Source organism: Saccostrea cucullata, unplaced genomic scaffold, assembly GCF_032062105.1.
Source record: "Saccostrea cucullata isolate Sc308-1 unplaced genomic scaffold, CSIRO_AGI_Scuc_v1 ctg1721, whole genome shotgun sequence".
NCBI lineage: Eukaryota > Metazoa > Mollusca > Bivalvia > Ostreida > Ostreidae > Saccostrea > Saccostrea cuccullata.
This window is the reverse complement of record NW_026920078.1, coordinates 60,116-81,422: the sequence shown is the minus strand read 5'-3', so window position 1 is coordinate 81,422 and position 21,307 is coordinate 60,116. Positions and strand designations below refer to the sequence as shown.

Here is a 21,307-nt window from a genome sequence, read left to right as displayed (position 1 = left end):
GTATTAGAACTTTTTTCAGGTATATCGGGACTAAGAGTTAATTTTTCGACAACTAATACAGTATGGATTGGATCCAAAAAATATAGTCAAGATATCCTTTATAGAGATTTTAATCTGAAATGGGGGACTAATTGATTCACTTTACTTGGAATTAATTTTGATGTAGAACTTCAAAATATGTCTAAATTGAATTATCAGCCAAAGTTAAGCAGAATAAAATCAATCTTGCATCAGTGGGAGGAAAGACACTTAACACCAATAGGAAAAATCACTGTTATCAAAACTTTGGTTCTACCTTTATTAAATCATATTTTTATGGCAATTTCAAACCCAGATGACAATTTTTATAAAGAGTTGGATAAAGTATTCTTTTCCTTCCTTTGGAACCACTCTCAACATAGAATAAAAAAGGATGTAATTGTTAAAACATATGAAGATGGGGGATTAAAGATGATAAATGTAAAGGCTTTTACATCTTCCTTAAAATTATTTTGGATGCGAAAACTCCTACTGTCAAATAGAGATCTACACGATTTTATGCCAATGTTAGATATAAATAAAGTTACAACATGTGGAATTGAATATATAAAAAATATTAAAAAATCACTAAAAAACAAATTTTGGGTTGATGTATTTGACTCATGGATTGAGCTACATCATAAGCAAAACCCAACTGCAGTTACAGCAAATGCTCCACTTTTTTATAATCCAAACATCCTTGTTGGGGGGAAAGTATTTTTCGATAAATCCATGTTGATGCTAATATCCGACACCTTAATTATAAACGAAGAAGGTGTTTTCTTGCCTTATGAATCTGTTTGTGATATATATCCACAGGTGAAAATTAATTTTCTAGAATACTTGAGTGTTATAAGTGCTATTAAAGCATGGATGAAAAAAAGCAAATTTTGATGGAAATGTAACTAAATCACAAAACCCTCTGGTTATGTCAAATATAAATACCCTTTTAGAGTGCAAAAAATCAAGGCAATTTTATAATCTTCTCAACCAAAATAGCACAGAACCTACCGGTAAAAGAAAGTGGAATGAAATATTTGAACTAAATGACAAAGAATGGAAAATGATTTTTAAATTGCCTTTTAAAGTTACAAACAATTGCAAACTGCAATGGTTCCAGTATCGAATTTTGAACAAAATTTTGGCCTCAAACTCATATCTATTCAAAATCAAGATCATAGACAACAAAAATTGTACCTTCTGTCAAGTGGAAGAAGAAACAATGGAACATTTGCTTTGGGAGTGTGATCATGTACAAGATTTTTTAAGAGAATTTGAGAATTATCTTGAAAATAAAACAAATCTTCAGATATCAGTAACAAAAAATAATTTCATTTTTGGATTCTTAGATAAAAGGAAAAAGACACAAAATAATCTTTTTCTATGGCTTAAATATTATATCTACACAATGAGGTGCACAGGGAAGACACTAAATGTACCTGCTGCGATATCGCTTATGAATTCATTTTATGAAACTCAAAAATATATTGCATACAAAAATGGTGAAAAGGATATGTTTGATACCTGCTGGAACTACTGGAAGCTTTTATTTCAATGAATTTTTAGACTGATATAAATATTGTGAATGCATGCACCCCTCTCTTTTTTCTCCCCCCCCCCCCCCAGCTTTCTCTCTTCTCTTCTTCCCCCCTCCTCCCTCTCTCTCTTTCCCTCTCTTTCTAAAATGAAAAAATTACACCTTCTGTATTTGTTATTAATCATTTATTGTATTAAATAACTGAATGTGTAAAACAAAAATAAAGAATTATATATATAATTCCATTCCGCTTTCCGTTCCGTTTCGCGTTTTAGCAACACCCTTATTCAATGTAGGTCACATGATAACAAAATGGAGAATTTGTCAACACATGCCGTTGGCTGCATGGCAGCGTTTTAACAAGTTAATTTGTGGATAAAGTAACTGGACATAGGGATCAAGATGGCAGGGAATACATTAACAGAAGCTGGCGCCTCTTATTCAAAAGCGGTAAGATAGAGTTTTCATTTGATCATGCTTGGGAACAGTATATTTTAGGCCTAATTGGTTCCAAATTTTGAACCGAGTAGTGGTACACTGTGATCTTTTTATTAGCTCACCTGAGCCGAAGGCTCTCAAGAACCACTGGGCCAATTTCAACCAAACTTAGCACAGAATACCCTTGGGTAAAGGGGATCCAGTTTGTTCAAATGAAGGACCACACTTCCCAGGGGAGATAAACTAAGAAATATTTATTGAAATTTTGGTGGGTGTATCGAAAAATCTTCTCAAGAACAAGTGGGTTAGAACAGATGAAACTTATAAGAAAGCGTCTTGACATAACATAGATTTAAGATTGTTCAAATCATGACCCACAGGGGTAGGAATATTGGGGCCACAGTGAGGGATCAAAATTTTACATAAGAATATAATAGGGAAAAATCTTCTCAAGAACAGATCAAAAAGCTATTTTTAGTCATATTGACATGTAAGCATCCTCATATAGTGAAGATTCAATTTGTTCAAATCATGGCCAGGGAGGGGGTTGGTATGAGGGACCACATTGGGGGATCAATTTTTTTATATAGTAATTGATATTGTAGGAAAATAATATCTTTAAAAATCTTCCTTCAAGAACAAAAATTAAAATTTTGCAAAATTGATATGGAGGCATCCTCAAGTAGTATAAAATTCAAATATTCATATCACGATACTCATCACACAGTAAAATCACATAGTATACTGGTATATCAATATATCATTTAAATAAAAGAAAATCCAAATCAATGCTGAATTTTTTTGACAATTTTAATTGCAGGTAGGATTTGTATATCTGTTTAATCTGATTGTGGGTACAGGAGCACTGACGATGCCCCTGGCTTTCCAGAATGCTGGCTGGTTACTGAGTTTGATCATCATTGTATTGCTAGCAGGATTCAGGTTTGACTCAAATTTCTGAACTAGTATATTGAACATAGACTCATTGATGAATTACATTACCAAGTAATATTTTAGTGACTCTCTCATTCCAGTACCAGTGTTTTCTTTAATTGAAAATACCAATAGAGCACTGGAGTTAGATGTTTGATTTAAATATGAGATTGATAAGTATTTCATAGATTATATACATGCATGCATATGAATTGCACTGAATTAGTTAACTTAACCTTAACCAATCAGTTATTCTAGTTTTATATTTTGTAGCTACATGACTGTAACATTTGTATTGGAGGCGATGGCTACAGCCAATGCTACCCTTTTCCTGCATAAAAAAGCTGATATTGTTTATAAAGTAAGTTAAAATAACCTTCTTTCAACTTCACAAGTGTGACGCACAACAATAAGAAAAGTGACTCATTTATTTTATAGTGATGTAAAAGAAGTACAGTACTTGTATTGTGAGGGCAATAACATATTGGGTCATTTCTCATAATTAACTGTTTAAAGGCATTCTTATTGTTTATTCACACTGTCAAAATAGTCATCCTGCGTGTATGAAATGAAATTAATCAGCAGGATGTGTAAAATATCAAGCTTTAAATTGAAAGCTTATATGAGATCATTTATAACTGTCATTTATCACTAGATCTCTCCAGGTCTTACACCCATCCCCCCTTCTCCCCTTTAAAATTTTATGAATTAGCTTGTTAATCCCAACCTTTCTTTGCAAACCACATTTTTTAAATTTTTTAAATTCATTTTTAATTTTATAGCCTGAAATAATTTTCTGGTTTCGAACAAAATTATCTTGATTTTTAATTTTATAGAGGTTATAATGTAACCATTGAAATAATTTTCAGAGTTTCTTATTGTGAAGAAAATGTTTTTTGAAAAATATTGTCTGAAAAATAAATTCAAGCATTACAGTATATCATTTATCTTGGAAACAGAGAACAGAGTCTGTCCGTGCTAACATTGGAGACTCAGCAGAAGTTGCATCAGATGCAGATGTTTTCCAGGACGAGAGGAGCCCTCTGTTGAAGAGTGATGAAAAAGGTGTGTGTATTGTCAAAAAAAGAGTAATCACTCTATCTGTCTGTCCAGAGGTCCACAAGTTATCTCTCTTTCACCCCATGTTATTTTCGCCCATTTGCACGTGCAAACAATTTTGCCCCGTCCTAAATTCGCCCAGTCATTGTTTTGTTTAAGAAATTATGCAGTGTAATTTGAATTTGCACCGTTTTAAGAAATACAGTATAAGAAATACAGCTGAACTTTGATACATGTGTCTCTAACACAGACATCAAATAAACTTGATATGTTGAAGTGATTTCAATTGGAAGTTTAGATCACTTTTTAAAGTATTTCACCCTCAATATCCCAAACCCTTGAATATCATGACTTTTTTTTCAGTCCCATTGTGTTCGATATAATGAGAATTTACTGTATTTAAATTTAATCTATTTGTCATCTGAATGGGACTGGGGGATGGGGTAGGTAGTTATATATCCTTGTAAAAATGTATGTGCAGAGATAATACATATTGAATTTGAGTAGAAAATTAAAACTTTAAAGTTAACTTTCATAGGATAAGTTATCTTGTATGCTGTAGAATCTTTAACTGTCACATAAAGAATATATCACACCTTCATCTTCAAGTGATGTCTTTGTGGAATGTTGCATTTCTATCATCTTACGGCAAATCTTTCAGTATGTCACCCACAAAGTTGTGATATATATGTTCAAGATCACATTAATTGGCCAGTTGTCTGAAATGACTCTTCTATAAAAAGATTTTTAATTTTGTGATTCTAATTAATAACTCTTTTATTTATTTTTTTTTTTTGGGGGGGGGGGAGGTGTTAAAGATCATGTTATACTGTTCATGTAAGAGAGGGTATGTCTTTTAACCCTGTATGAGAAGATATTTCTTAGTCTTGATCATTATCATTTTGAGCCATAATGGGCAAAGTCGGTACATGTACTAGTATATGCATGATACGCCTGTGTAAATTTCTTTTTTTTGACAAAGCTGTCAAATGCATGTTGTCTTGCTTTCCAGATAAAACTATTGACCAGAGTAAGTTTGATATATTATGTAGATGTATAATTAGCCAGAAGTAAAATTTAAAGTCTTTCTTCTTAAAACAGAAGATTGCTGTGTTCTTATTGGTTTAATAATCAGAGAAAAGTAGTTTTCTTGTAGTTTTCTTCTCATTAACATATACAATCCATCACTTGAAGTTATTGGTATTGAAATTGATGCGAATAACAGAAGTTGAAAAACAACTCAATTTTTTTTTTTAATGTTGACATGATTCATTAATTTTACATTAAACAAAAAATGTTTTAGCAAACTTTCACTTAAAATTTTCTCTGGTTAAAAAGCTTTTTTAAAAGTATTCTTTTAAGTTTTGCAAATTTGGACTTTAAAAAAATTTTTTCTGAATGTTTTTCAGTGCGTTGATGTTTGGATTAATTGTATTGAATTCCTTCTTCTCTTACCTTTATGGTGACAGGTTTTTGAAATTCTAAATGCAAGTTGAAGTCATTGATTCTGGATTTTTTTTATGTATATCTACTACATCAATTGTAAGGTTATTTTAACTTTTTCACCACTTTCAAGCACCTTACTTAAATGGTTTAAACTTTATACATGTACTCTACTAAAACACCCATTTGTACTTAAAAAATAATTTTAGCAAATATATCTATTCAATTTTCATGTTGAAAGTTATTTTTTCATATATTGAAATGTGACATCTCTCAATATAATGATTAATTTGAATGCAGTGAAATATTTTTTGTAAATTAATCCAAGGAATACTTAATTTTCTAATGAGGAAAGCATTGAGGAAACATTATAAAATTAGCTCTTAAAATACTTGAAGTGACTGAAAATATTAAAAACATGCATGTTATGTAATTTGAATGTCCAAAACCATAAAACCTTGCATTACATGTAATTGGATCTTGATTTATAATACCTGTATCATTTAATACCAGTTTTATATCCATGATTTTGTTGGTATATGGCAAAACTGATCATCATGTACTGTAATATGTACTTATTTGACTGATTTCCTTATTGATGTTGTAGATTACAGAGATGACATGTTTGATATCAAAGAAAGGGTGGAGTTGGTAAGTGCGTTCTTCAAGTGATACATGTGCTTAGTACTGGGTACATGTAGAAAAATATTTTGTGTATTTTACACGTAGTTATTTAACATGAATGCATTTGTGTAATACACAGTACCTGGTATGACATTGAACATTTTTACTTTCTAAATTTTCATTTTCTTAATTTCAGGGGAAACTGGCAGAGCTGTTTTTTAATAAATGTATGTATCTTCTGGGTTTACAGTAAACTACTTTCTCTATTGTTAACGTTATGCAAATTACTAGTGTCACCTGTGTAGTGCAGTGGTTAGAGCTTCTTCTCTGGAGGCACAAAGTAAGGAGTTGATCCTTACGTTGCGGGTTTGAATCCCACTGTGGGACGTGGAGATCGGTCCTTCGGATGAGACTGTATAAACCAGTGTCCCATGTCACAGTTGGTGTTGGCACGAGAAAGATCCCTCACTGCTCAATGGCCCTAAGAGCCACATAATTTTGACAAAATTTGCAGCTCTCCACCGGTAATTGGTGGCGTCTCCATATGAGTGAAAAATTCTCAAGAGGGACATTAAACAACATACAAGCAAATTAGTAGCAGAACCAATATGCATGCTCGGGGGATGGGGGGGGGGGGGTATTTAAGCTACATCAAATGTTAATGATACAAGAAATAGACTGTGGTGAATGTCTATGTGAAAAACTTCTTGCATACTCTGTGTAAATTTCCTTTATTTCCATAATAAACAGTAGTTACAATTCTCATTTATAAAGTTAAGTCTCAGCTTGAGGCACTATCCTGAGCCCAAGGAAATCTCAATTTATTTTTCTCTCCATTGCAGACTGCTTTAATAGTTAAAAAAGTTTGGATCTTACATCTGTTTACAAAACTAGATCTCATATTTCCTTTTTCTGTAGAAAAATTCTATATTTTGACTCAAATCTCAATTCAAACCAGGAGAATTTTAAGCTAACTTGAATATTTATGATTTTGTTTTATTTTCTACAGTTGGAGTTATCCTGTTCTACCTCTGTATGGTGATATATCTGTATGTTGATCTCTCTATTTATGGTGTTGTTTACTTTATACAGTTGGAGTTATCCTGTTCTACCTCTGTATGGTGATTTATCTGTATGGAGATCTCTCTATTTATGCTGTTGCTATTCCTAAGTCACTCAGGGATGTTATATGGTAAGTCCTACAGTCTGCAGACAACTTAATTGTTAAAATTATAAAATTGCAGTTTATGATTTTAATGTAAATCAACAGCATGAAAATTGTGAAACATAGCTTTAAAAGAATTTTTTTTCTTTTTTCTCTTAAAATGTGTTTTGTTCTGAAAACAATTGGAAAAAATTATAGCTCAATTGTGATATATGTTTTCTTGAGATGTAGGAAAATAAAAGATGTTGAAAATATTAATTTTTTTTCAGTACATACAAACACAATGACAGTCAAAATGTCTCCTGCTCTAGTTTGACCTTGGTCAACTCTGACCCCTGCTGGGCGAGTTCAAGTCAAGACAGAGCATCTGTTTACAGAATAATGGTGGTATGTACACATAAAATTTTAGCTTTTAGTTCACCAAAGCCAAATTAAGGCACTACTAATATTCTCTAATCAAAGTTTTTGCCTCAGTTGTCAATTATTTCATGTCCACTCTTTAAAAAGTAGTTTTACACATAAAGATTCTTAATTCTTATAAATGGAGGTTAATGAAATAAGAAAAACATTTAAACTGTTGAAAATATTGCCATACAATTGCCATACAATACAACAAATCAATATAGTTATAAAAAATATTTCAATATATCACAATACAAATTCCCCAAATTATACCCACACCAAGATAAAGTGTAATTTGAATGACTCTACTGTATTTTATTTTGTTAAGGCTGTGTTTGCTGTCACTCTGGGTCCTTTCACTTTCTTCAATGTCCAGAAAACCAAGTACCTCCAACTCTTTACCACATTAACAAGGTGGTTAGGTAAGAAAAAGTAACATTCTTGAAAGCAGTGTGAATAAAAACTATTAAATGAAACAATGAATAAAATTACTGAACTAGGAAATTAAAAAGAAAAATATTTTAAAATATTTTTCATTTCATTTCAGCATTCATGATCATGATTGTATTAACCATCATCAGGCTGGCTAACAAAAAAGGCAAAGGACACCCCCCAGTAGTGGACTTTGAAGGAATTCCTAATTTATTCGGAGTGTGTGTCTACTCGTTCATGTGTCATCACTCGCTGCCTTCCCTTGTGACACCAATCAAAAACAAGAGCAACCTCTTCATCATGATTTTCTTCGACTTCATTTTAATTTTAGCATTTTATGCCTTGGTTTCATTTACTGGTGCCTTTGCATTTCATGAACCTAAAGACATTTACACTCTAAGTTTTATCCCCGATGCCTGTGATGCCAAAGAACCAATAACTAATTCAGCAGTATTACAATATTATCTAGCCCTTTTCCCTGTTTTTACATTGAGCACTAGTTTTCCTATCATATCCATAACGCTACGAAACAATCTGAAAACCATGTTTCACAAAGAAGGGAGATCATTTTCTTGGTTCGTGGACAGAATTGTCTTCCCCTTGGCAGCCATTACTCTTCCCTTTGTGATCGCCTTGGCAACGGATGAGGTGGAGTTCTTGGTGGGGATCACAGGGTCGTACGCCGGGGCAGGAATTCAGTACGTCATTCCAGCCACTTTGGTTTTGATCTCCAGGAGAGCAATTAAATCTGATCCATCAATCTCCACTTTAAACAACAGATTTACCTCCCCTTTTAAGCACACGTTTTGGGTCATTCTAGTCATTGTATGGTCTGTTGTGGCCATGGCTTTTGTCACTGTCAACCACATCATAACTAGGAAATAATGGTGTTAACTTTTAGGTTTATTCAGAGCTTAGCCAGTATATTTGCTTTGCTGATTTTTTTTTTTACCATGAGGAGGGCACATGTATTTATTGTATTTAAATACTCTCTAACCAAATAAAAAAAATTCCTGCAATCATTAATTTTTGTGATATATTGCAGTTCAGTCAAAACTTATAGGAATGTTTACCCGCTCTTGCAATGCAGTGTTTAGATAATTTTTTAAGAAGTTTCTTTTGGCTGCCTATTGTAAGTGTCCTATCTTAACTTTTTGAGATTATTTTTGAAGCATTCAATAATTCTTGTTATTTTAAAACAGTGCAATAAATCCTCACTGCTGTTGATATTAGAATTTCTTAAAAAAAAACTTGATTGATCTGAATTGTCTGTTGATGAGTTCATGCGAATTGGGTTGTACATGTACGAGGGTTGTCCCAAAATTCCGTAGACAAGCGTTATTTTGTAGGAACCCTATGTCATACATTAATGAAACTTCATATATAGATTAAACCAACACTATCTAATAAATTGATGGACAAATATGGAGTAACTACACAAATTATTCTAATTTTAAAGACACCTTTCATTGTCTGGTGTAGGAAGGCGGCGCAATACCCGAAAGTTGCAATTAAAAATTTGGTATATTATATTTAAATTCCTACAGATAAGTGATTACTACCCTGTAATTTTTTATTCGAAGTGAAAATTCTCAATACTGATTTATTATCTTTATTTCCTCAAATTTTGGTGTTTGTGCTTTGATAAATATGAATTTTATAACGTTTTATAAACATAGGGTTGAAATCCGACTTTATATAATATATATGGCGGTTATTTCTGCGTATGGCACAGGCGTTGCGCACTGGACAATGTTCAAATGTTTTGATCCTAAATTAACTCTTACGAAAATGTACCAGTCATAAATATTTGGTACACAAGGAAACTTTTTCTCGTCCTTAGTATTTTAAATGACTAAAACGGTTTCTTAATGTATATGTGAATAACAGTAACTAAAATAAACGAAAGGGCTAAGAAATGGGCAAGAGTTCCATTGTGCAACTCCAGGATATGTTGAGATTAAAAATTGTTCAAGATGACCCTGGGGCAAACACCCGTAGAATATAGTGTTTTTAAATAACTATTATTCCATATCTGTACATGCATATACTTTGATTACATATATTAATGTTTGATCATATCAAAGTAACTAAGATTTTACACATTTACAACTATAACCGTTTGTTTTCAATTTAAGAATTTGGAGGCATAAATTGAAATATTTTCTCCTAAAATTGAAAAACTTTGACATTTGTATTTTTTGACGTTGAAGATTGCTCCGGGTGTTTTTTCTAAAACGATATCACTTTATATCGTACATCACCAAAAGATTTCAAGTAAACATATATAAAACTTCGTAATTTATCTGCCAAGAATTTGTTTTCCACCCTGAAAACTTTAAAAAGATACATTAAATTCTTTAAAAGATATGAGCTCAGTCTACGAAATTTTGGGACAACCCTCGTATAAACATTTTCAATATTGTTTCTTTTTAATGTGTTAAGATTTTTTCTTTAAAACTTAAGTTTTTGATCTTATTATTTCAATTCCTGGTACATGTGGTAAGGTAAACATAAAAAACTTTAAATGATCAATAAATATTGATTCTTTTATATTTATTATTTTTTTTCTGTTTTATGAAAATGTATGGCCTGTTCCTTAAAATTTATGTTTGTACTTTATAAGTTTTGTTTATTGAAAATCTGTGATAAATACATGTATGTCTTAATATTGTTTCTATAGTTTTAAAATCATCAAACTTTGTTATTTGTAATTTGTTTATTGAAAAATTAGGTCAAGGTGACGTACTTGTGACATTTATGGCTATATTTAAATTTGAAAAAATACCTGTCATTTAATTTTTGTCAATTTTGTATATATCTTATTGTGTCACATACTATAAAGCAGACATATCAATAGGTTTCTAGACTTATTTCTGAGATATTGAGTGACAAATACCATACCCCACAGTGTTTCTTTTTAATTTTTGAGACATATTCCAAAATTGAAATTTTTCACCATAGATAAAAGATCTACCAGCGGAAATGTGTCTTTTAAAATATTTTATAGTATGAATAGGGTTAAAAATTCGAAAAAGCAAGATTCTTTTGTAACACCACATCTGGAGACGGAAAGAACTTTATTCGGTTATAACCAATATTTGCCCCCAAATCAAACTTTGATGGAGATATATTTAATTAAGTTCTTAAATTATATTGACTTCAAAGTACTGAATATTTTTATGCAAAATGATCATATGCACGTAATGACGTCACAAACATGACGTAAATTTAATTTTTTATACACATAAATTGTTATTTCCTCGATTTTTTTAAGGAAAAGTCACCGAGCGCATGTGTGTTCAGGATCGATATTTTGATATAATGTGTAGAATGATAATATCAATGAAATATGTAAATATGTGATTGTTCCTGATTGCGCTCTATAAATTCTAAACTTTGTTAAATTTTATTTTGTCCTCTTTCTGAAAAAGGATATGAAATCACTAGTTTGTGACGTCATAAAAACAAAAATTGTGAATTAACTGCTTTGAAACTATAATATGTTCTGTTTATTTATATTTCTCATACAATTTATTGAATTCAGCGCATTTCAGGAAGTTTTCAAAATTTGACTTTTGTGGGGGCAAATATATGCAATATACCGCATATAGTTCTTTACGACTTTTTTAGGACAACTTAAACCATAAAAAAATTAATTTGCAAAAAATCCTATCATTCAATATTTGAAAATTTACATCGAAGTTCAAGGTCGTCATTGTATTGATTAACTGTAAAAATATCGATTGGTGAAGCTCATTCTCAATATTGCAAACCAGAAAAGTTAAATGAGTTGTCATGAGAAAAACGTGTCATGTTTACATTTCAAAGTATGAAAAATTATTTCACACATTCCTCAAATAAGCGAAATAAGACAAACCCACAGAACTTTTCCGTCAACAACCATGTAAAAATATTTTTTGCGTTCTGAAATTTACAAAGTATTTGGAAAAAGAATGTTTTAAAATTTATACTACCCATTTTAACCGAATGTATGATCTTATGAGCAGTGATATTATGACATCAAGACGCACTGGACGCGCAGAGTAGGGAAAGGCAGAGTGGATACTATTCCGTAAAAATATTTGCAAGAAATTTTGAATGTTTTCAGATATTTTTATACGGATATAACGCAAACAAACAGTATATAACTGTGGTTTCAATCTCGTTTTTACATATTTTATCAGAGATTATGACGTAAATCAACTGAGTCAAAATTTCATCCCCTAACAAATCTTGGCTTAGAAAAATTTAATCAGTTTATGCACCTTGCATTTTCAACGAATTTACGGATATAGCTGTGACTGACTTTTGAATCCCGTATTTATTGGTTAGAATATAATCTTTGTCAATTTTACATCTTTTATAACGAACTTTGACCTACTTATAGATTTCAAAATTTAAAATAATTGAACTAGCTAAGAATCATTAAACTTTGTCAGTTGATGCATTTTTATATAAAATTCAATTCATAATAAAACCTTGGTTATCGAAGGTATGTTTTTTAATATTTGCTTCCTTAACATATTTGATAGTAACACTTGTAGGAAAACATGCATATTGCGAATTCGCTATATATGGTTATATATATGAACAGAAAAGGTGTTTTTGCGGATATAACGAATTACGGATATAGCGAAAATATTTGGAAAAAGGTTATGTTTTAAAATCTATCTCAAGATTAAAAATTCTGACTATAACCGTGTATTAAATACTGTACATGTATTTAATTTGTTAAAATAATAGACCCAAGGGGTGGAGTTGGCCACACACACATGTGTGATCAAATTTTAGCATTGATATATATATGATTTTTTACTGTTAATTTCAATTCTTCTCAAGAGCATGCAGCAGGATCATAATTTTAGATATTTTTTAAAAAAAAACACAAACATCCTCAGATAGTGCAGATTTAATATTTTTTAAAACTTGTCTAATAATAACTGAGTATGTAAAGGCTTACAGAGAGAATTTGATATGTGATTTTTTATTTTTCTTTAATTGTATCCATTTATTTAACAATCTGACAATTGTACAGTGTCATGCCATTTAAAACTGTGATGTCCTCCAACATTGCATTGAAACTAGAATGGCTCTTTGCCAGAATAACACATTATACTGTCTTTCAACTCGGCACCTGATATGTATGGATCAATATGGGTGTCATTTAACAAGGAAGAGATAAGAAGAGCAATTTAAACAAGATTTGGGATATAACATGATTGTAACACAAATGAAAATCTATCATGGCCTGTTTGAATATTATCATCATTAAACAAATATATTTTATCTACTGAATTTAGAGAGTTTCATTATTTGTTCTACTGGATCTTACATTGCATGTAATGATTAAAGGATTAGTTTAAAAGTGGAACATCTGCTTTTCAGTTATATTATGTATATATTTTGAACAAGTATTCTTTGTACTTTTGACTGCACTAAATCACTAAGTATCAAGTAGTACATGTTTATGTGTTTATGTATGGAAAAGTTTGGTTTTTTTTGTTTTTTTTGAAAATGGAAAGAGATGCAAAGTTAATTTTTTTAATTTAACTTTATCAAACTAACAAAATTGTGCTTTATTTGCAATAAAAAACTGTATGTTCATATAATTAAAAGAAAATGCATTGTCTTTTCGATTATTTTTAATATACATATAAAACAAAAACAATGCTTGACAAGATTATATATGCTGACAACAAAACAAAAACCATTAGATGTATATAACTCATAAGAAATTATAACACCAATATTGCCTTTTCATTATTTAATACTATAGGCAAAAAATATCTTCATAATTAATACAGGTACAAGTAATTTCGGAATGACTGCATGATATGTAACAGAAAATTAAAGAAACAATTCAATTTATACTTTATCACAGATTTTCTTGCATAAAAAATAGAAGTAGAAATACATTTATTATTTTTTCCCCCCTTTATCATAAAAATCCCAAAATTCATTGTCTTTTTTAGGGGCCAGTTTTACCGTCCCTTGATCAGGAGGGGGAGTAACTGGGGGTGTTTCAAAGACTACCTCTTCAAATTCTGGTTTTGCAGGGTTTTCTTGTTTTTGAGCTGGTTTCTTTTTAACTGGTTTCTGTTTAGTTGGATTGGGTGCAGGTTTTGGTTTTGGTGCAGCATTTCTATTCCAATTTGCCTCAGCTTTTGGTAGATTGGTGAAATAATCATTCCAGCTTTTTTTCATGCGTTCATTCAAAATGTTGAATTCGGCCCAAGTACCTGAATTGGGATTGAAATTATCGTACCTAAGAATTTTTATTTTTGATCATTTTTCATTTATTACAAAATGTGTAATCCTAATACAAAAGTGTGCAAAGAGAAGAAAATCGAGAGCTGAGGATATTTTTTTAAGCTTTTGCTTTTTTGGCAACAGTTTCTTCAAAATAACTCTGCCAAGCCTTTTTCATCCGGTTGTTGATTACATTATGTTCTGCCCAAGTGCCTGTAAATTAAAGGTTACAATATGTTCAAGCTTCCAAGAGGAATTTGCCTAGGTGATATAATTTCTACATCAAAAGCAGTGAAAAATATATATATATGCTTGAAAAGAAAATTATAATGTTACAGTATAGGGGATTAAAAATACAACAGATGTACCTTTTCCAGTGTGTATGAATACTTTTTCCAGTGTGTGTGTGTGTGTGTGTGTGGGTGTGTGTGTGTGTGTGTACATTATGAATACCTCATTATATTTTATACATCTTTTAAAGACTACTTAGAAATATGTTGAAAGTTTTGAAATTAATACATTGTCAGGGCAAAATGTTATTCCTTCAATATATGTATATGTCTTTACTAGAAAGAGTCTTTACAGCTATTGTGTTCTACCAAAAAAAAAATTAAAAGTTTATATTATTGCATAACTTTAACCTTGCCCATAAAATATATTTATAGTTTAATTAGGACAAGCAGTTTGCTGACAAAAACAATAGCAATTGATATTTTTAATTCTTCTCAAATAACTTTGAAAAAATTAACAAATATTTAGTATAGGTTTTTGGCTTTTTGTTTTTTTTTTCAGATTGAATATGAAATATTTAGAAAATTAGTAAGCATTTGACTGCCATTGCTTCTTTCACTGTTAAAATTTAATTAACAATAGAAATTTTTAGCCATTGCAAGATGGTTATATACTTACTTAATTCATCCCTTTGATAACGCCATTTGTCTGGGTCAGGAACCCGTTGAAGGTGAACAGCATCTGTAAAAGTTGACTTAGTGGTGCTGATTTTGTGATTAACATTATATCCGGGGAACACATTCATCCTCATAAAATTTCCTAACTGTTCATACTCTGGTTTTAAATTTTTGTCTATTTTTGGAACTGAAAGTGGTTTTCGCACTCTATAAGCAGCTTCTTTGTCTTCCTTCTGTTTTTGCATGGTTCTCTCAACCACTTTTTCATCATTAAGTAAAGATTCGCATATTTTGCTTCCGAACTGATGTCGGATATTTTCCGGCAAATCAACAGCTAAGCTTCTTCTTGAGGCAGGCCTTGAGCCATTTGCAGACTGATTAGAATCCTGAGGTCCAAGGGGGAGAACTGTCTCAATTTTTTCCTTTTTTTGCTTCGAGTAGTTTGAAGGTTCCCTCCTGGTTGGAAGGTCCATATTTCTTGGACGCATGACGTCTCCCATAAGACTATAACTGTGAACACTGGGCTTTCGGCCATATTTGTCTCTGTTGTAACTGTTTCTTTCATTCAGCCCAACTCTGTTCATATCCTTTAGCATGTTTGAGGCCTCCATTGTCATCAGAAGCTTCTGTCTGGGGGTCGGGTCCCCATCCCTCATACCCTCATACACATCCATTTCAAACTTCTTGGCCTCCTCTTCTTTTTCTTGTAGAGATTTTCTAGCAGTTTCTACTGCAGATTTCTGTTTCTCTATGTCTCTCTTTGTTTTCTCAATGAAAAGTCTTTTTCCTGTATAGAATAAAATAAATTAATATATGATCTTTCACGGGATTTTTTTAATTTGCATATTTTATTTCACAGTGACTATTGATGAGAAATATGAATAATAGTTATTACTCATGATAATTTAAAAATGAATTGAAGAAACAGTTTATCCTCTATGAAAAAGAAAGGGTTTGATGTAAACATTTTAAATTTAAGAATAAACAAACTATTAATTTTAAGGAATGTCCCATCAAGTGCCACAATGTGGTTAAAATACAATTCAAAAGCAATATTAGATTATATGTTGATAAGAATATTTTTCACTGTAAACCTAAGTTAATATAAACACTTAAAAGCATGAAAAAAAATTAAGTTTAATAAGTAAATATGTAAATAATACACTTGTTCTCTAAAAAAAAAACAATTTACTTACCTAAAAGAGTATATTACTATGTAAAATTCAATGCTATTTATATGTGCATTAATTATCTCACTTTGACAAATTTTCAAATTAGACTATAATTAGTATTGTATAATATCCTAGTTTATCTAGATTGAACACCATACAAAATAAATTATCTTAAAATCTGAAACTTTATTTTATTGCCAAATTTGAAACAATGCTGATTTTAACAACACTTAGAATGTAATTGTTAACAAATTTGGAGAAGTCATGCATACCGGTAGCCACAGTACACTTTTTCAAAAAGAATCAAAGAAATTAACATTAGTTGAAATTATTTAATTGTGTTATTCTTTAGAGTAACTACTCAAAAAGCAATATATATATTTACTATTTAGATATTTCATCAAATATTTTATGATGATATGAGAAAGAGAGAAAGAGTAAGAGAGAGAGGGTACATGCATATTATTGTCTGGGATATACTGATTTCCCTTAGTGGGTTTTAAAAATAGAGAGAAGAGAAGAATTTGCTACACATGCAGGATGATACTATTATTTGGGAAGAGTCGAACAATATAATCTAATACATGTGTAAATATGATAATTCTGAAGGGTTAATTTTCAGCATGCATAATATAGATTACATTTAATTTAATTACTCTACCTAGATCTAATATATATCAAATATTTGTAATATTATTGCCTACAGTGACTGATACTCTGGCATGCAGGTATACCTTTTAAGTGATTTTTCACAAATTCGGGAACTACATAATGCTGTGTATATTTGTGGCCACTTGGTACTCTTTGGGTTTTAAGGTCAATATTTTTTATTGCCTCCCTCTCCTCGGGGTCAAAAACCTCCAGAGCAGTGCCAAAGAGAGTGTGTTTTGGCATTGCTTCTGTTTTTTTACTTTGTGTTGGTGCTGAGAGTACCCTTAATGCAGGAAGGTGCTGTGTTTCCATTGCAACTGTCATCTTCAGTGCAAACTAATTGAAATTATAACTGCACACAAAAAACACACAATGAAAAATTAATTGTTAATTACAGTGAATTTAAATGTTTATAAATTATATTTCATTAGAATGTATTAGCATGGTACCAGTTTTAAAACTGTTAATTATTAATAACTACATGCATGGAAATTTGAGGGGAAATGCACACCTATTGTATAATTATAATGCTGTTACTTGTAGCTGTGGGAAATATTAAATCAATAAAACTGTTATATTTTTCTTCAAAAATGCAAAAGATAACATTATCAGATTTTTTCTTTTTTTTTTATTTTGATACTTTAAACCAGTTTTTTAAATTATTAATTTGAAATACGAGCAAACATGCATGTATTTTAAACATTTTAAAAAGTTTTAAATGTCATTTGATTATATAGTTTACATTAAATTGATTGATTGAAAAACAATTCAAGAAAGCTAAGTTAAACACTGCATTTCTTTGTGTAAATCATAAATGTGACTCAATATTATACAGTCATTAAGCCTAACATGAAGTATTTATGATAGGCACCATCTCAAAAGCTAGCATACATGTACATGCCACACATTGGTTTATAAATTAGTTGCAACTAAACAAATTGAAAAAAAAAATCCTTCTATGATTACGCCAAATTTGTGCATTTACATGCATTAATTTTAATATGAAAACAATTAAATTTTAATTAAAATTTGAAGATTATTTATATAAAAATATATAATATTGATTTTTTTTTTTTTTTTTTTTTTTTTTTTACACATTTGAACTTTTACATAGATGATTAGATCTATTATATATCAGAAAAAAATTAATTAGTAAAAGGGAAAAGTCGATGCCAAACTTTATAATTAATATACAATATATGAAACACTTCCAAAAATTGCTTACGTTATAAAGAAACACTCTCCCCAAGGGTGGCCATGTGTAATCAATCAGTTGCTAGGGGGCGTGGTTACGTAGGTGGGAAAAACGTATCCCAAAACTGTGCACTTTTAACTTTCTAAGCATGAAATTTAAATATAAATCTAAAATAAGCTATTTATGTGTCTTTTTTCTTTTTATTTTTATAAAGATCAAGCTTTTGACATAGGATCATTTAAAAATTTGAAACATAACGAGAAAGGAATATTCAAGGTAAGAGTTATCAATTATTTTTATGACGAAGTACACAGTTCCGGTTTTCAGCCGACCTCCAAAACACAGGGCAAAAGTAAGAAAACGCGTTGTTTTTTATTCAAAACTATCAAATAAGTGAAGTAAATCATACATTTTCTCCAAAATTTTAACCGGTAAGATATTCTAGTGTTCTGTTGTAGGATGTCAAGTCGATGCTTATTACGTAGTCTCCGGACTGTTACAAAACATGGAAAGGCACCTCTACCAGCTGTCACAGGACTCATTAGTAGAGCTAACCTGTCAACGGCAGTGCTCAGGAAAGCACAACACCCACACTACCGAGCCGTAAATATCAGCTCCATTCCTCATAGGCATGTAGCGACTGCTGAGAAGAAATTTGAGTGTTTCAATATCCAAGATGCCAAAGACTTTCAAACTAGAGTGATGGAAAACCCTGTGCCTGTAGTTGTTGACTTTCATGCAACGTAATTATTGTATTTCTAAACATTTTTTTGTACAACCATTTATTGACAACAACTTGTATATTGGTAATTGTGTCTTGACAAACATTACCTTGAACAGTTTAAGCTTGGTACCATAGTAGTCTTAGAACTGGAGCCCTCTGGCTCCAGTGCTGTACAACTAAAATGAACTAACTTTTGATCTTAGGCTTTAAAAGAAATATATATTGAAAAGTGAAACTGATATGAGAAGAGAATTTGTGTGATTTTTATGGCCATGGAGCATGGTTTAGAAAATTGTGACAGATAAAACCAGAGTAAGATTGATTGTATGTATGTTGTTTAACATCCCTCTGGAGAATTTTTCACTCATATGGAGACCAACTTCTTGCTTGTGGAGAGCTTTAAATTTTCTCCTATAATTGGCACTTACAACAATTGAGCAGTGTTGAGATGTGGGACCTTGATTTATACGGTCTCAATCAAAGGATCTGTCTCCACGTCCCACAGTGGGATTTGAATCCGTGACGCAAGGATCAACTCCTTACTAAACTACTCTAGAGCAGATGCTCTAACCACTACACCATGTGGCCACACCAGAGTAAGAGTTACAGATCTAAGCATTGTATAGACCAATTTACATGACAATTTTGAAAAAATATCCTCTGGTATCTGATTTTACATGTGACTCAGGGTAGCATTTTAGCCCACAAGCAATGGGCCCCCGTACCTAGATTCTGGTGAACGCTCCTATGGTTTCTCAGTTTTATTTCCTATTCTAACAGGTGGTGTGGTCCCTGTAAACTCCTTGGACCGAGGCTTGAAGCAATTATTTCCAGTAAAGGGGGACAGGTTGCATTGGCGAAAGTGGATGTGGATGAAAATGTTGAAATTGCCATGGAATATTTGGTAGGTGTTTATTTTGTTTCTCCCCAAGTGTAGATCTAATTGTTGCATTTTTTGTGTAGATCTCAGGAGTTGACAATTATTGGCATATATATATTATCTCAAAAAAAAAAATAATGGATTATTTACAAAGTTGATCTTATCAACCCTCCTTCTTGTAATGTTTATTATTTGATTATTTATTTACCAGTATTATAAGATAATTTGGCCATCTCATGCACAATGTATGTCATATATTTTCTTGAACATCTCTGTGGGTATAAGTGTAGAGCAAGAATTATATACTAGCTCAATGTCATGAGCTAGTATAAGATGGAATGGTTAAATCCACAGCCTTGAGTTCACTTTAATTTGACTTTTAGGGTGTTAAAAGTTTTCTTTGACACCTCAATTTCTTTGTAAGTCAGATTAAAACAATCTAAAGGTCTGTGGTTAAATCTCTTTGATGCATGAATTATAGAATAATAATTATATAGAGTGTATGTTAAATAGATAAGTTGTCAAAACAAACTTTATAAAGTGAATAAAACAGTAAATTTTCTCCACCTACAGGTTGAATCCTTGCCAACTGTAATTGGTTTCAAGAATGGAAGGAAAATGGATAAATTCATAGGACTGCAGGAAGATGATATAATCGATTCGTTTGTGGAAAAACTATTACACTAATCATTTTCATTCTAAAATGTCAATAATTTTAATACACTCAACAAACTGTTAACTGATTTTAAAGTTTAAAGCCTCTGTCATTGAGGGAATACAAGTGCCACGTGTATTTGAATTTCAAAAACTTGTTGAACTGGTAAAACATCGAACATTTTGTTCAATGTATGTTGAATTAAAAATTATTTCATTTATGAACTGAAGTCTAATTTCATCAGAATATTTGATTGCATAATAAAATAAGAATTCATACTTGTAGGTTGTATCTAAATTGTACAGTGAATCAAAGATATCTTAAGATACTTATGAATAAATATTTATTCAATTAAATCTATAGTTATATTCATGAATGTTTAAAAAATTCAAGTTTATTTTTGGTGTAACTTTCAATAAACATATATTGTACTAAAAAAGAATAACACTTAGCAAAATTGAACAGAGGTCCATGGGCCACATTACTCACCGGAGTAAATTTGGTCATACCGTTCTTCACCAAATCCCCCCCCCCCCTCCCATAATACCTGTTGTGACACACCCTATCCCTAGGGGTCTTGATTTGGATAATTAAGAATCTACACTATCCAAGGATGCTTCCACATAAGTTTCAGCTTTTCTGGTCCAGTGGTTCTTGAGAAGAAGATTTAAAGATTTTCCCCTATATATATTTCAATGTAAAACTTGGATTCCCAATTTAGAACTACACAACTTTGATAATCATGTGTATAGCTAGCTGCAGATCTGTAGCATTATGGTTTTATATATTTGTCTTTGACCATAACGCTACAGATCCCGT

The 21,307-nt window shown here is 31.2% G+C and overlaps 3 protein-coding genes across 5 annotated transcripts; 2 read left to right on the top strand and 1 right to left on the bottom strand.

The window, feature by feature from the left end:
* Positions 1–1,863: 1,863 nt before the first annotated feature.
* Positions 1,864–9,340, top strand: LOC134242847 (transmembrane protein 104-like). 2 transcript variants are annotated; one of them, XM_062724995.1, is made up of 11 exons: positions 1,864–2,005; positions 2,814–2,935; positions 3,200–3,287; positions 3,886–3,991; positions 4,998–5,015; positions 6,036–6,079; positions 6,249–6,279; positions 7,145–7,244; positions 7,487–7,604; positions 7,948–8,041; positions 8,167–9,340. In XM_062724995.1, exons 1-11 carry the CDS (start codon positions 1,958–1,960, stop codon positions 8,934–8,936), a joined length of 1,539 nt encoding a protein of 512 aa, XP_062580979.1. In that variant the 5' UTR covers positions 1,864–1,957; the 3' UTR covers positions 8,937–9,340. The 2 variants fall into 2 exon arrangements, with proteins under 2 accessions (XP_062580979.1, XP_062580985.1); XM_062725001.1 differs by lacking the exon at positions 4,998–5,015.
* A 4,377-nt stretch (positions 9,341–13,717) lies between these two features.
* On the bottom strand, positions 13,718–17,380 carry LOC134242892 (ciliary microtubule inner protein 4-like). Of its 2 annotated transcripts, none has more exons than XM_062725098.1 (3): positions 17,118–17,380; positions 15,213–15,998; positions 13,718–14,293 (listed from the first exon to the last, which is right to left on the bottom strand). In XM_062725098.1, exons 1-3 carry the CDS (start codon positions 17,356–17,358, stop codon positions 13,974–13,976), a joined length of 1,347 nt encoding a protein of 448 aa, XP_062581082.1. In that variant the 5' UTR covers positions 17,359–17,380; the 3' UTR covers positions 13,718–13,973. The 2 variants fall into 2 exon arrangements, with proteins under 2 accessions (XP_062581082.1, XP_062581090.1); XM_062725106.1 differs by having other exon boundaries at positions 14,170–14,516.
* A 1,044-nt stretch (positions 17,381–18,424) lies between these two features.
* On the top strand, positions 18,425–20,844 carry LOC134242933 (thioredoxin, mitochondrial-like). The gene is made up of 4 exons (XM_062725137.1): positions 18,425–18,581; positions 18,688–18,972; positions 19,734–19,857; positions 20,407–20,844. The coding sequence occupies exons 2-4, from the start codon at positions 18,689–18,691 to the stop codon at positions 20,518–20,520; spliced, it is 522 nt and encodes a 173-aa protein (XP_062581121.1). The 5' UTR covers positions 18,425–18,581; position 18,688; the 3' UTR covers positions 20,521–20,844.
* The last annotated feature ends 463 nt before the right edge of the window (positions 20,845–21,307 follow it).

Bases quoted from the DNA above. Each gene is read 5' to 3' on its own strand.
- LOC134242847 (XM_062724995.1), top strand. From the start codon at position 1,958: ATGGCAGGGAATACATTAACAGAAGCTGGCGCCTCTTATTCAAAAGCG. The intron at 2,006-2,813 runs GTAAGATAGAGT...TTTTAATTGCAG, and splicing joins GCGCCTCTTATTCAAAAGCG to GTAGGATTTGTATATCTGTT. The intron at 6,080-6,248 runs GTAAGTGCGTTC...TCTTAATTTCAG, and splicing joins TCAAAGAAAGGGTGGAGTTG to GGGAAACTGGCAGAGCTGTT.
- LOC134242892 (XM_062725098.1), bottom strand. From the start codon at position 17,358: ATGACAGTTGCAATGGAAACACAGCACCTTCCTGCATTAAGGGTACTC. The intron at 15,999-17,117 runs GTATACCTGCAT...TATTCTATACAG, and splicing joins TGTGAAAAATCACTTAAAAG to GAAAAAGACTTTTCATTGAG. The intron at 14,294-15,212 runs GTAAGTATATAA...ATCCCAATTCAG, and splicing joins TTATCAAAGGGATGAATTAA to GTACTTGGGCCGAATTCAAC.
- LOC134242933 (XM_062725137.1), top strand. From the start codon at position 18,689: ATGTCAAGTCGATGCTTATTACGTAGTCTCCGGACTGTTACAAAACAT. The intron at 18,973-19,733 runs GTAATTATTGTA...CTATTCTAACAG, and splicing joins GTTGTTGACTTTCATGCAAC to GTGGTGTGGTCCCTGTAAAC. The intron at 19,858-20,406 runs GTAGGTGTTTAT...CTCCACCTACAG, and splicing joins AAATTGCCATGGAATATTTG to GTTGAATCCTTGCCAACTGT.